This window comes from Pseudophryne corroboree, chromosome 5 (assembly GCF_028390025.1).
Source record: "Pseudophryne corroboree isolate aPseCor3 chromosome 5, aPseCor3.hap2, whole genome shotgun sequence".
Taxonomy (NCBI): domain Eukaryota; kingdom Metazoa; phylum Chordata; class Amphibia; order Anura; family Myobatrachidae; genus Pseudophryne; species Pseudophryne corroboree.
In genome coordinates, this window is record NC_086448.1 from 681,959,201 (window position 1) to 681,975,335 (window position 16,135).

A 16,135-nucleotide genomic window follows, 5' to 3' on the forward strand; every position below is an offset into this window, starting at 1 on the left:
CATTGATTGAACAGTTTTTTTTATATAGCTCCACTTTCCCAAAGATAGGGAACAACAAATGTATCCTTGAGTTGGACAGTTATGAGAGATGTTTTGTGTTGCTGGAGGCCGAGGCGTGCACTTGTTGATACAGAACACCTCTGCATTGTGTAGGATGGATTTGCATATGTTCTGTGTCACATGTGTTTGTTGACATTTGTGTGGAAACACTAGTGCAAAAAGGCAAGCTGTACAATCGGGATCCAGTCAGCATACCAGCGTTCTGGATGCTGGCAGTCGACGTAGGTATGCCGGGCTCCGTAGGTATGCCGGGCTCCTTAGGGTCAGGCCTCAGAGGGGGAGATTAGGGTTAAGGGGGGTACACACTAGAGAGATGTGTGCTGAAGGATCTATCACAGACCACTCAGCACACATCTCTCACCCCGCTCAGCACTCAGCGCTGTTAAGGTCAGGCTGTGGGAAGGGAGGGTTAGGGTAAGGTTGGTAGAAGAGGAGGGGTAGCATATTACCTTTCAGGTGTCGGGAGCTTGCACGTCGGGATGCCGCTTCTGTATTCTGACCACTGGGATCCCGTTACCATCCCATACCATTATACATGTATCCGTTCTCTACGTTTGAGTTCCATACATATTGAATGCACCAGGTTAATGCCCTTAAAGTGATTAATAAGTTATCTAGAGGAATATCCTCACTCCACGTGGAGAAGACACAGAGCCTGTAATAATCATGTCATCTATTTATTGTCTGTCGACATGTCTGTCTGTGTCTCTCTCTCCTCTAAAGTTACTATTGTCCTTTAGTGCCGTCTTGTGCCTCCCTGGAGATGATCTATGCCAGTATATATGTACAGGCACATCTCCAGCCTTTGTCAGACACTGGTACTGCTGCCAGTATTAGTCCTGTTACTCCCCTTTTCTCCAGTGGTTTATCCCACAGTGCCTCCCAGTGCCCAGCGTTTTCTGGCCGCACACACCACGTATGTACACTGCTGTTAGCTCTCCCTCCCCGTCTCTCAGCTATTATCTCATTGTCTTTGTCTCTCAGAGTGAGAGAGGGATATGACACAAGGGGGAGGGGTGGTCATGAATAATCCTAAACCAGTAATGCCAGTATAAAAACCTGTAGGAAAGTTGGGCAGGTCATGGTTTATAATGTTGTACGAGTTCCTTCTTCCTGCATAATACAGCACCTGACTGCTAGAATGTGCCTTTATAGAGCTCTGGCTGCAATCTGCTGTGAGACCCAGCCGTCTGTGCTACTTTACTGGCGCAACGCCAAGTCTGGCTCCGAGTCCTCGAGAAGTTGCTACCAGCCGAGAGGGGGCAAAACCAATGAGCCATAGGGCATGCTTTTTATTAAAACACAGTCAAAGAAAGTCTAGAAACCACATCAGCTGCTGTCAATACTGAGCTATTGCCAGAAACCCCAAGGCTACTACAGTTGCAGAACTGCCAAGCACTATAAATCTGAGATTTAGTGTGACGCAAAGTTTCCTTAAGAGCTTAATTTCTGAAAGCTACTGTATTACTTCCCTCCTCCCTTCTAAAGTGCTGTATTCTTTAGTGAAACCCACTTGAGGGAGCGTGCGTTAAGATCCAAGTGTGATCTTGATGAATGAAAGGAACTGCTCCGTGTGTGGGTTGTTGGCAAGCTGCCATGTCTTTGGGGATCATAGAAATTATTGATGACACTGAACACTTTTACGCATCTCCACAGCTGATTCAACATGGAAAATGCAGGCTGCAGAGGGAAACTTTGTAGCAGTCTCGACTTAGTTGTTTAGTGTTGGTTTAAGCTCCAGAATAAAATTGAGATCACTGCTTTGCACAATCCAAGTGGATGATGTGTAAGGAGGCGTTTCTGACTAGGCTTATATTGTAGGTAGAACTGTTTTTCTTTCTTCGTTATACGCAAAACAAAATGTAGTTGTTGCGTACGGGACAAGCCAAGTTCTCCAGCGTGTTGCAAACTTACCTTATAATTCAGCTCAGCTCTTTGTATTAAGGGCCTGTGTCATTTTATGAAAATCTATGAGAAAGAGCTATACTTTAACTTCTCAACTTATGTTGAAAACTCAAGATACACAGCTACAGATTTTTACAGTGTCACGAATGGCACATTTTTACTCATGTTCATGGAATGGCTCATTAAGACGTACATTGGAAAATGCCGGTTATACAGTGTACAATGTGTGTATTTATTTTTGCTGGCTTACACCCAGAGACTGAGAGATCAGGCAACAAAAGAACACAAAAGGCTTTGTATATTGTAATATAAACAATCTAATGTAGAATCGTGAAATATCTTTCACTAGAAATGGCTGGAAAATAAGTTTTCATCACTGTAAAGGCCCATACACACGGTGAGATTAGGACTATGCCCGATTGTCACTATGCGACAGGGGCTAGATCGTGACATAGTGCTCATTCCGAGTTGATCGCTCGCTAGCAGTTTTTAGCAGCCGTGCGAACGCTAGGCCACCGCCCACTGGGAGTGTATTTTAGCTTAGCAGAAGTGCGAATGGTTGGATCGCAGAGCGCCTGCAAAAAAAAATTGTGCAGTGTCAGAGTAGCTCCAAACCTACTCAGCGCTTGCGATCACTTCAGACTATTCAGTTCTGGATGTGACGTCACACACCCGACCAGCATTCGCCCATTCACGCCTGCGTTTTCCCTGGCACGCCTGCGTTTTTCCAAACACTCCCTGAAAACGGTCAGTTGACACCCAGAAACGCCCACTTCATGTCAATCACTCTGCGGCAACCAGTGCGACTGAAATGCATCGCTAGACCCTGTGCAAAACTGCATAGTTCGTTGTGCCCGTACGTTGCACGTGCGCATTGTGACGCATACGCATGCTCAGAACTGCCATTTTTTAGCATGATCGCTGCACTGCAAATAAATGCAGCTAGAGATCAATTTGGAATGACTCCTATAGTCAGTATCGCAAGCACACTCAGTATGTGCTTGCAATACTGACTCTGCGATTTTGGCGAAGTGTCAATTTTGACTATCTCTTCTACAGAGAGAAGACTGTGCAGGTAAGTCAATTTTGACTATCTATTCTTGCGATGCCGACCGCGCGTTGCCGCGCATCGGCATTGAATTGCGATCACAAGGTGACTTTCACCTTGCGATCTGCACTAACTTTTTTTTCTTACGATTTTGACTATATAGTCAAAATCGTAAGAAAATATCTTACCATGTGTACACACCATAACACAGGGTTTTATCAACTTGGATGACGTAATTAGTACAATTTGTTTTCTCTAACGTCCTAGTGGATGCTGGGGACTCCGTAAGGACCATGGGGATAGACGGGCTCCGCAGGAGACATGGGCACTTTAAGAAAGAATTTAGGTTCTGGTGTGCACTGGCTCCTCCCTCTATGCCCCTCCTCCAGACCTCAGTTTGATACTGTGCCCAGACGAGCTGGGTGCTTTTCAGTGAGCTCTCCTGAGTTTGCTGAGAGAAAGTATTTTGTTAGGTTTTTTATTTTCAGGGAGCTCTGCTGGCAACAGACTCCCTGCATCGTGGGACTGAGGGGAGAGAAACAGCCCTACTCTCTGAAGCTAGGTCATGCTTCTTAGGCTACTGGACACCATTAGCTCCAGAGGGATCGTACGCAGGATCTCACCCTCGCTGTCCGATTCCAGAGCCGCGCCGCCGTCCCCCTCGCAGAGCCGGAAGACAGAAGCCGGGTGAGTATGAGAAGCAAAGAAGAATTCACAGGCGGCAGAAGACTCCGTTCTTCACTGAGGTAACGCACAGCACTGCAGCTGTGCGCCATTGCTCCCACACACCTCACATACTCCGGTCACTGTAAGGGTACGGGGGGGGGGGGGGGCGCCCTGGGCAGCATTGGGGACCTCTTTTGGCAAAAGTTAAACATATATACAGCTGGGCACTGTATATATGTATGAGCCCCCGCCAAAAATTGCATATTTAAGCGGGACAGGGCGGAGCTTCTTCCTCGGCACTCACCAGCGCCATTTTTTCTCCACAGCTCCGCTGAGAGGAAGCTCCCCAGGCTCTCCCCTGCAGATACACTGTATAAGAGGGTAAAAAGAGAGGGGGGGCACATAATTAGACGCAAAAGACAATATATAAACAGCAGCTACTGGGTTAACATTAAGTTACTGTGTTATTCCTGGGTTTATAGCGCTGGGGTGTGTGCTGGCATACTCTGTCTCTCCTAAGGGCCTTGTGGGGGAACTGTCTTCAAAAAGGGCATTCCCTGAGTGTGTGGTGTGTCGGTACGCTTGTGTCGACATGTCTGATGAGGAAGGCTATGTGGAAGCAGAGCAGGAGCAAATGAATGTGGTGTCTCCGCCGACGGCGCCGACACCTGATTGGATGGATATGTGGAAGGTTTTAAATGATAATGTTAATTCCTTGCATAAAAGGTTAGAAAAAGCTGAAGCCTCAGGACAGTCAGGGTCCCAACCCGTGCCTGATCCTATGTCGCAGAGGCCATCAGGGTCTCAGAAGCGCCCACTATCCCAAATTGTTGACACAGATACCGACATGGATTCTGACTCCAGTGTCGATTACGATGATGCAAAGTTACAGCCAAAATTGGCTAAATCCATCCGTTATGATTATAGCAATTAAGGATGTGTTGCACATCACAGAGGAAATCCCAGTCCCTGACAAGAGGGTACATATGTATGGGGAAAAGAAGCAGGAGGTAACCTTTCCCCCCTCACACGAGCTAAATGAGTTATGTGAAAAGGCTTGGGAATCTCCAGATAAAAAACTGCAGATTTCCAAAAGGATTCTTATGGCGTATCCTTTCCCGCCAACGGACAGGTTACGCTGGGAATCCTCCCCTAAGGTGGACAAAGCTTTAACACGCTTATCCAAGAAGGTAGCCCTGCCGTCACAGGATACGGCTACCCTCAAAGATGCTGCGGATCGCAAACAGGAGGTTACCCTGAAGTCCATTTATACACATTCAGGTACCTTACTGAGGCCGGCGATCGCGTCGGCCTGGGTGTGTAGTGCTGTAGCAACATGGACGGATACCGTGTCTGAGGAAATTGATACCTTAGACAAGGATACTATATTGTTGACCTTGGGGCATATTAAAGACACTGTCCTATATATGAGAGATGCTCAAAGAGACATTAGTCTACTGGGTTCTAGAATAAATGCTATGTCAATTTCTGCCAGAAGGGTCCTGTGGACTCGGCAATGGACAGGTGATGCCGACTCAAAAAGGCATATGGAGGTTTTACCTTACAAGGATGAGGAATTGTTTGGGGAGGGTCTCTCGGACCTGGTCTCCACAGCTACGGCTGGAAAGTCAAATTTTTTGCCATATGTTTCCTCACAGCCTAAGAGAGCACCATATTATCAAATGCAGTCCTTTCGATCACAGAAAAACAAGAAAGTCCGAGGTGCGTCCTTTCTTGCCAGAGGCAGGGACAGAGGAAAGAAGCTGCACAACACAGCTAGTTCCCAGGAACAGAAGTTCTCCCCGGCCTCTACAAAATCCACCGCATTACGCTGGGGCTCCACAAGCGGAGCTAGGCCCGGTGGGGGCACGTCTTCGAAATTTCAGCCACAAGTGGGTTCACTCCCAGTTGGATCCCTGGGCAATAGATATTGTGTCTCAGGGATACAAGCTAGAATTCGAGGAGATGCCCCCTCACAGATACCTCAAATCGGCCCTGCCAGCTTCCCCCCACGAGAGGGAAATAGTGTTAACTGCAATTCACAAATTGTATCTTCAACAGGTGGTGGTCAAGGTTCCCCTCCTTCAACAAGTAAGGGGTTATTATTCGACCATGTTTGTAGTCCCGAAACCGGACGGTTCGGTCAGACCCATATTGAATTTAAAATCCCTGAACATATACCTGAAAAGGTTCAAGTTCAAGATGGAATCGCTGAGAGCGGTCATCGCAAGCCTGGAAGGGGGGGATTTTATGGTGTCTCTGGACATAAAGGATGCATACCTTCATGTCCCCATTTATCTACCTCATCAGGCGTACCTCAGATTTGTGGTACAGGATTGTCATTACCAATTTCAGACGTTGCCGTTTGGTCTCTCCACGGCACCGAGAATATTTACCAAGGTAATGGCGGAAATGATGGTACTCCTGCGGAAGCAAGGAGTCACAATTATCCCATACTTGGACGATCTCCTCATAAAAGCGAGATCAAGAGAGCAGTTGCTGATCAGCGTAGCACTTTCTCTGGAAGTGTTACGGCAACACGGCTGGATTCTAAATATTCCAAAGTCGCAGTTGGTTCCTACGACTCGTCTGCCTTTCCTGGGCATGATTCTAGACACAGACCAGAAATGGGTTTATCTCCTGATGGAAAAAGCTCAGGAACTCATGACACTGGTCAGGAACCTATTAAAACCAAAACAGGTGTCAGTGCATCACTGCACTCATGTCCTGGGAAAGATGGTGGCATCATACGAGGCCATTCCCTTCGGCAGGTTCCATGCGAGGACTTTTCAATGGGACTTACTGGACAAGTGGTCCGGATCACATCTTCAGATGCATCGGTTAATCACCCTATCCCCCAGGGCCAGGGTATCACTCCTGTGGTGGCTGCAGAGCGCTCACCTTCTCGAGGGCCGCAGATTCTGCATTCAGGACTGGGTCCTGGTGACCACAGACGCAAGCCTCCGAGGTTGGGGTGCAGCCACACAGGGAAGAAATTTCCAAGGTCTGTGGTCAAGTCAAGAGACTTGCCTTCACATCAACATCCTGGAACTAAGGGCCATATACAACGCCCTACGTCAAGCGGAGACCCTGCTTCGCGACCAACCGGTTCTGATTCAGTCAGACAACATCACCGCAGTGGCTCATGTAAACCGCCAAGGCGGCACAAGGAGCAGAGTGGCGATGGCGGAAGCCACCAGAATTCTTTGCTGGGCGGAGAATCACGTAAGCGCACTGTCAGCAGTGTTCATCCCGGGAGTGGACAACTGGGAGGCAGACTTCCTCAGCAGACACGACCTACACCCGGGAGAGTGGGGACTTCATCAGGAAGTCTTCGCACAGATTACAAGTCGGTGGGAACTGCCACAGGTGGACATGATGGCATCCCGCCTCAACAAAAAGCTACAGAGGTATTGCGCCAGGTCAAGAGACCCTCAGGCGATAGCTGTAGACGCCCTGGTGACACCGTGGGTGTTCCAGTCGGTCTATGTATTTCCTCCTCTTCCTCTCATACCCAAGGTGCTGAGGATAATAAGAAAAAGAGGAGTGAGAACAATACTCATTGTTCCAGATTGGCCAAGAAGGACTTGGTATCCAGATCTGCAAGAAATGCACACAGAGGACCCGTGGCCTCTTCCTCTAAGACAGGACTTGCAAGAGGGGCCCTGTCTGTTCCAAGACTTACCGCGGCTGCGTTTGACGGCATGGCGGTTGAACGCCGGATCCTAGCAGAGAAAGGCATTCCGGATGAGGTCATTCCTACGCTGATAAAGGCTAGGAAGGACGTGACAGCTCAACTTTATCACCGTATATGGCGAAAATATGTTGCTTGGTGTGAGGCCAGGAATGCTCCTACGGAGGAATTCCAGCTTGGCCGTTTCCTTCACTTCCTACAGTCCGGAGTGAATTTGGGCCTAAAATTGGGTTCCATTAAGGTCCAGATTTCGGCCCTATCCATTTTCTTTCAAAAAGAGTTGGCTTCTCTACCTGAAGTTCAGACGTTTGTAAAGGGAGTGCTGCATATTCAGCCCCCTTTTGTGCCTCCAGTGGCACCTTGGGATCTTAACGTTGTGTTGAGTTTCCTGAAATCCCACTGGTTTGAACCACTCAAAACGGTGGAGTTGAAATATCTCACGTGGACGGTGGTCATGCTATTAGCCTTGGCTTCGGCTAGGAGTGTGTCAGAGTTGGCGACTTTGTCACATAAAAGCCCCTATCTGGTTTTCCATGCGGATAGGGCAGAATTGCGGACCCGTCCTCAATTTCTGCCGAAAGTGTTTTCATCCTTTCATATAAACCAACCTATTGTGGTGCCTGTGGCTACTACTGACTTGGAGGATTCCGAGTTACTTGATGTGGTCAGGGTTTTGAAGGTTTATGTAGCCAGAACGGCTAGGGTCAGGAAAACAGAATCTTTGTTTATCCTGTATGCTTCCAGCAAGCTTGGTGCTCCTGCTTCAAAGCAAACTATTGCTCGCTGGATCTGTAACACGATTCAGCAGGCTCATTCTGCGGCTGGATTGCCGCTGCCAAAATCAGTTAAGGCCCATTCCACTAGGAAGGTGGGCTCTTCTTGGGCGGCTGCCCGAGGGGTCTCGGCATTACAGCTTTGCCGAGCGGCTACTTGGTCAGGTTCAAACACTTTTGCAAAGTTCTACAAGTTTGATACCCTGGCTGAGGAGGACCTTGTGTTTGCTCAATCGGTGCTGCAGAGTCATCCGCACTCTCCCGCCCGTTTGGGAGCTTTGGTATAATCCCCATGGTCCTTACGGAGTCCCCAGCATCCACTAGGACGTTAGAGAAAATAAGATTTTACTCACCGGTAAATCTATTTCTCGTAGTCCGTAGTGGATGCTGGGCGCCCGTCCCAAGTGCGGAATTCTTCTGCAATACTTGTATATAGTTATTACTTCAATAAGGGTTATGTTATGGTTGCATCAGTGTTGACCTGATGCTCTGTTGTTTATCATACTGTTAACTGGTTGTTTTCACTTGTTATACAGTGTGATTGGTGTGGCTGGTATGAATCTTGCCCTGGATTACCAAAATCCTTTCCTTGTACTGTCAGCTCTTCTGGGCACAGTTTCTCTAACTGAGGTCTGGAGGAGGGGCATAGAGGGAGGATCCAGTGCACACCAGAACCTAAATTCTTAAAGTGCCCATGTCTCCTGCGGAGCCCGTCTATCCCCATGGTCCTTACGAAGTCTCCAGCATCCACTACGGACTACGAGAAATAGACTTACCGGTAAGTAAAATCTTATTTTTGCTTTTAACTTGAAAACTTTAGAACACCTCTTTAATTTGTTTATACACCTTTAATTTAAGTTTTGTACTGTTTAATACTAGTGTCTACCCTGATCATTTACATTCCTTTAAAAGCATATGTAGCAAACAAAACCCTCTGGGCAGTTTATCCTTCCGGGAGGCAGTCGACCGCCTGTCGGGATCCCAGCGGTCAGGATACCGATGCCAGCAGTGATCGCGCTGAGCCGAAAAAAAAGTGGGTCCCAGGGACCCCTCACTTTTAAAAATTGGGGTCCTACCTGTTCTTTTCTGGGTCCCACGGAATTAAGGTTTTTATTAATATTAATCTTATTTGGACACTACAGAAGTTTTGCAAGGTGGGGGAATGGGGTGACAGTGCTGCTGGGCTGTGTAGCATGCAGGACATTCTGCCCCAGAGCTTTAACTAGATATTTTGGTGCCCCTTGGCAGAAAGTGAATTGGAGCTCCACCTCCCAGATCCGAAACCACAGGCGGTGCTCGCCGCAAAAATTTAGGGGCATGGCTTCATGGGGAAGGGGCGTGACCACATAATAGTGCCAATTCACATTACACCACACTGTAGTGCCGCTTATACACATTGCACCAGGTAGAACCTCCTATATACACTGCGCCAGGTAGAGCACGTTATACACACTGCGCCAGGTAGAGCACGTTATACACACTGCGCCAGGTTGAGCACGCCGTTATACACATTGCGCCAGGTAGAGCACGTTATACACACTGCACCAGGTAGAGCACGTTATACACACTGCGTCAGGTAGAGCACGCCGTTATTCACATTGCGCCAGGTAGAGCATGTTATACACACTGCGCCAGGTAGAGCACGCCGTTATACACATTGCGCCAGGTAGAGCACGCCGTTACACATTGCGCCAGGTGGAGCACGCCGTTATACACACTGCGCCAGGTAGAGCACGTACCTTCCGCACCACCAGGGCCCTGTGCTGTCGCAGCTGCTTCCGTCAGGTAAAAGAAGTGAGAAGAAGTTTTAGGAGGGGGGGGGGGGATTGTGTGTACCCAATGCGGCCACCTCGGGATCTGGCTCCCCTGTCACAGGCCCGCTAGCTGGGCGTCCGTAGGGATGCTGGGGACGCCTGATGGTAATGGTGCAGCCTGCTCTTCTCACGGCAGCAGTATGGTGGCTGAGCACGGCAGGGGCTGGAGGTGAGGTTCCTGGCCGGTCACCACTGCTCTCCTTCACACAGATCACGGGAGAGCACACTGGAGGCAGCCGAGAGGGAGGCAGATATCGGGTTGGGAGGGAGCTGCAGTTCACGGTCTTGGCGAGTCACCGCCCGCCCGCAGCACAGCGTACAGCAGCCGCAGAGCCGTCTTCTCTTTCTGCCCGGCCCCCGTGTGAAGCCGCAGCACGTGACCAGGAGGGGAAGGGGGCACCGCCAGACTGCCAGTGGTAAGGCTCCACCTCCGCTCTGTACAGGCAAGAAGCGCCGTCGCCGTCAATTTACAAGGAGTTGGCTGCAGCGGAGCGCGTCCCCGGGGACCCTCACATTTTTGAAAAGTGAGTCCCCGCCTTCAGATCCGGGTAAAATACGCGCTATAGCGCGTATTTGCGAACACTTGCCAGAATCCCGACACCAGCTGAAATACCGGCGCTCGGAGTCCTGACCGCCAGCTGGTTATCCCTCTTGGGTGGTGGTCCAAGCCACCACCTGGAGGGGAATAGAAACCTGTGTCTCCACCGGGCCCGAAGCGTGGCGAGCGGACACGCAGCGCTTGCCGCCGATATCAAATCCAAAATAAATGCAATATTGGTTAAATGTATGTATGTAATATATATAGATATAGATATATATAGATATATATATGTAGATATATATTACATACATATACACCTATATATATAATTTATTTTTTTAGAAAAGGTATTTTGCTATAGCATAGACCTGAGGCGGCGTCAAAGATCTCTTGTACAGTGGTTCAAAATGTATGGTCTCAGTGCCATGCAAGCATTCATCCAATGGTGCAATGTGATGTAACAATACATCGTACACATTGCACAATCTGGTGAACGATGACACAATCGCGTCGTTCCTACCGTTGTTCATTACATGATCCCATATAACGTGGTAACATGGAACATAGGAAATGGGAACATACGATGAACGACCTCTGCAAATGCGATCACGTCTGTACGATATACAGTATCACTTAGTGTATACTCAGCTGAAGTCCTTCTGCTAGATCAGGGGTAGGCAACCGGTGGCACGCCAACTGCTGCTGTGAAACTACATATCCCAGCAGGCCCTGCTAGTGTTTTAGCATGCTCTAACAGCAAATCTGCCAGGACATGCTATGATGTGTAATGCCACAGGTCACCTACTCCTGAACTAAACTTTTACTGAAGGCTTAGTTGTTGTTTTTTTAAATGTTTTGTAGAACAGACACAATTGCTCCCATATGTCATAGCTTTTAAAGCCAAGCAAGTGTTCTACCATGATGATTTCCCCATTGGTGTTTATGGCTAAAATGTACTTTTCATATGGACACTATTGCCAATTCGGTAGTTTTTACTTACGGTAATAAATATGAGTTGGCCAAGGTTCATGGGTCTCTGGCTAAAATGTATGTGTGGGAATCATGTATTAAAAAAAATAAAGGTGAAATAAACGGTATACATTGTACAAATGGCTGCTTTGAGTTGTGCTGGAGAGCAGCAATATGGCAGCCACCTAGAGAAGGAGGGTTTATAGAGCAGTAGACAATACCGCTTAGATTTTGGTTTTATTACATACCTATATTTTGACATTCAAATAATAAATATTGCGGGATAGCGGTAATTGCTGCCAGTGATAAATACTGCTAGAATATGAACAGACATTTGATTGCTTTTCTTTTTCCAAGTGTCAGGCCTCTTCTGCTTTTAGCGGTCAAATTGGATATACTTGGTAGAGCAACCAGATGATATAGGGGCCTGTTAGTGCAGTCATTCATGCCCTCACACAACCAGGCAAGCAAGATATGTTTTGGGGGAATGTGCGGAAATTAAGCCCTTCATTTTGACTGGATTATTTTATAGAACCTCATACATGGCGTTATCGGGATATTTTGCTGATATTGGAATTTATTTAAATAGCCGTATTTGTGTTCTACAAACTCATACAATGCTGTTTTTTATTTTAGGCAAATGGAATTAAAATTGGACCACAGCACTCAACCCCTGGATCACCTGGATCGCATCTTGGAGGGCAGCAAGCTGGCAGCGGATGTTGTTGAACCTGTTTTTTTCCATCCGAAAAGCCTGCTTTGGCTATTTACTTATTCATTGGTTAAATACATGTACTTTTACCTACTCACCCGCCCTGCCCCCTCCTCCTCCAGTGTTTCAATGTTCACTTTAAAAAGGAAAGATTTTGGAAATTGTATACATACCGTATCTATTTGCTTTTTGATTTCTAGGTTTATTGATTGTGGTTATTTGTTTAAATGTTGTCGTCTTGTTCCCTTAACTAAAGACTGACTTATCAACACTAAAAATTTTCAGAGTATTTTAAATGGTTTATGTGGGCACTGTGTTGACATGTTAAAGGGGCATGAAAGTAAACAATAAAAACATTTGATAATACCATTTTTCCTGTCTACCAACAAATAAATATTTTTTAAATGAAGGAAATAAACCCAATAAATAAAATGACATTAAAATGTAAAAGGCATCTGATCTTTAATTTTGCTGGCTGATTGCTGCCTTGTGTAATATCTGAAATGTTCACCTTGTATGCATTGCTGCTAACATTCATTGACCAATGATTGGAACAGTCTGTCACAGAAATATGGCAACATGTAGTGAAAAACTTAATTGAGGCATGAAGGTCACATGTACTTCATAGTTGCCCCTCAAGAGGAAGATTTCATTTGGCAAGGTTTTATGCTATATGAAGAAAGCTGCAAAATTAATCATTTTAATTAAAATCCAAAACCATTTTTAAAATTGGTAGATAGGAAGAATTGGGTATAATCAAAATGTATTTGTTTCATATTTACTCATGTATAGTGTGCATATTTCCTAATGTAATGCTACAATATACATACAAGCAAGATGTGGGCCAGTCGGTGAGCTGGTAAATTATTGGCAAGAATACACTTAATTTGCTATAGTCCTTTTTATCCTCAAGTAAAACAGCTGTATTGTCATTATCTAACCTAGTGAAAGAATTCTTTCTTTTTTTTTAATGCAAAACTGTTTGAGTTATTCTCCTATTTGCACATCATATTGTGACTATGAAGTGATTATTGTTCTCTGTGTAATATTTTGGGGATCATGCTGATGTAATGTGTGTATTATGCTTGATATATGTATACTAGCTCTGAGCTTGAAAAGGATTCATTGGCAATGCAGCTGGACAAAACTGAATTGCATTCATCTGTTGATCTTTTGGGATAGCGCTTGGTAGTCGGTTACCACCCACCACTGAACTAGAACATCCTTTCCGGCCAGGACACCTATGTGGCTTCCTCCTGCTGCAGAAATCCTCTGGATGTGTATGTAATCTGCACCTCAACGGAATAATAAATAAAAATAAAAGAGAGAAAAATGACGTATACATGTATGGAAATCTTTATCCAGAGTGCTAGGAAAGTTTAGAAGGATTATGTGGCTTTCTAGGGAATTGATAGGCTACATTCTCATGAATGTTGGTTCGCTGCCTCAAATGTGTTGGTCACAGGTGCACTTTAAATGTCTGATGCATTCGGGATACGACCTAAACGTACAACTTTTGAGGGAGGCTTTGGCACAAAGAAGATATGGAGATGTAAATATCACTTGGATTATAAAACCCATGGCTTATTTTTTGAGTCTGTAACAAAAGATTTAGGAAATCGTATCTTGTAGAAATCTGGTTAGATTTTATTGTGCTATTTATTGAGCATGCTGCATTGAGGTACTCAGAAGTACCGGAAACGATATGTTCAATATTTTATTCTTTCCATTCTCTGCGGACAGAAAGATACCCAGAATTTACTCCCCCCCCCCCCCCCCTCCCCCTAAAATCACTTAGTTAGTATGCAGTCATGAATTTGTTGACTTAAGTCATGTCTGTAAATACATTTGCTATTTTTATAATACTAAATGTGTTCCCTCTCAGTACTTTCCCTTTTAGATCTGATTCCCGGTATAAATCATGGTTTTCTGATGCTGAAAATCCTTTCCTTTGCCTTATTATTGTGGTCTGTGTTCACAATAAAGATTTTTTTTTCCTGTAGTCTGCTGAATATTTATGATCAAAGTTTGTTTTTACTATTTGTGATACATTTGTCCCATCAGTTTATATCATGTGTGTCGGTCCCCACATACGAGGGAGGAAGCCATTTTGTATGCGGAGCTCATTACAAGAGAGTCCAGTGATGTCACTGAGGCCTTTATCATGGCTCAGTGCTGTCACTATTTCTTTTAGACTCTTCTCTTAAACATTGGTTCAGTACACAATATGGCTGTCTCTCCACTACAGACGCTGTCAGTACCACAAACTTACTTGCTAGCATTACATGCGCAATGAGTAAATGTGTCCATTTTAATAAAACGATTTAGAAGCTATTCTCTTTTACACAAAAAATTTTTTAATTCTGTACTTAACATTGACATTTTGTATATACAGTATAACATAACGTGCCTTGGTATATATGCCAAGCTAAGGTTGGTAGATTTGACCTTTTTACACTAGCTACAGCTAATAGAAAGTTGCTTCAGGATTTGCTTCAGTACTGCATTTTAAAGTTTACGTTTTTGGCATGTTCATCCCAGTCCAGTGACTGCTTTAATGTACAGTATGTTGTTTGACTTCAAACACGTGTAAAACTATAATACCCTTCGCCGTGCCAATGGTTTGGGAAACCTGTGCCAGTTGGAGGACAGGCTGACAAACATAATCATCTGTTAAGGCATGATTGCTTACAAGCTTTTACATATGGAAACTATATATTTTTGTTTGTGTTAAACAATTTTAGTTTTTCATCTAGATCTTTGTTCAGGTGGACATTGCATTGTGTCAGAATATGATGTCATAAATGTAAAACAAAAACTAAATAAATTACTTTTTCTTAATATTGTAAACTAGATCTCTTAACTACGCTCTTTATTTGTATCTGAGAGAACTGCCATACGCTGTAAGTTGTGTTGCGGTAACCGTTACACATCTTGTACGCTAAATGTGGAACTGTGCCATAAAATGTGCAACTTATAGAAAACAGATGGTGTGTAGATAGGTCTTGATGACAGTATTGTTCTATGAATGAGATGTTCAATAATATGCTACTTGTCTGTTAACAATATCTTCCTTACACTTCTTTAGAGAACAGCTCTATAAGGTTTACGTGAATGGGAGTAACTATCTGCTGATATTGGTCATGGTTACTTGCAGCATAAAAGGGGGAGGAGAGGGGTCTTCTCATTAGCTTTTTACATTTAATAAAGCGCCAACATTTTACACAGCCTTGTTTATTGAGGGGATCATGACACAAATAAAATATATGAAATAAAGGTCATAATGGCCCTGCTCAAATGAATTTACAGTCTAGGAGGTAGGGGCTCACTTTGTACGAGGATGGTTCAATAAGTAAAGTAACAAGACACCTCACGTGTGTAATGTTCCCTATTGCATTCTAACTTCCGGCCGGGCCAAAGCAGGTAGACCACTGCTTCCCTTCAAGGCCATTAGACTGCGTCTCATTGGTCTTACTGTCCCAACATCAGGTGTAGCTGTGGCTGACGGAAACCTGGTTAGACATTGAGGTGGGTAGTGTGATCAGATTTCTGTGTCTACCGGGCACATCAGCAGCTGAAATTTATCACCAACTTGTTGAGATGTATGCGATATCATGTCACAGAAACAGGTTTAGTGCACTGCCTTCATTACGGCAGGACAGACGCTAAAGATGAGCAGCAATCTGGCCTGCCAAGCACGTACTCCACAGGCAGTGCACCAAACCTGTTTGTGACATGAGGTTAGCAGCAGCCGAGAGAAATATGTATCCTATCACATAGATGGAAGTAGGGACTGATAAAACATAGATGCCAGCAGTACATTTACTTACCTGGTATCAGCATTGCTTTTAATATTTTTGTTTTCAACCCATTTCATACTTTCATGGTGTTTAAAGTGACATAGAGGCAGAAGTACTAACCTGTAGAAGGGATAAAGCAGTGATAAGCGCAAG

The 16,135-nt window shown here is 45.3% G+C and overlaps 1 protein-coding gene across 1 annotated transcript in view; it reads left to right on the forward strand.

Annotated features, from left to right (window-relative positions):
• Window positions 1–15,032, forward strand: part of RAB2A (RAB2A, member RAS oncogene family) — a 175,562-nt gene extending 160,530 nt beyond the window's left edge. The window contains exon 8 of the mRNA XM_063923775.1: window positions 12,107–15,032. Coding sequence (XP_063779845.1) covers window positions 12,107–12,199 — 93 coding nt within the window. The 3' untranslated portion in view covers window positions 12,200–15,032. The remainder of the gene's footprint in view (window positions 1–12,106) is intronic.
• Window positions 15,033–16,135: the final 1,103 nt, after the last annotated feature.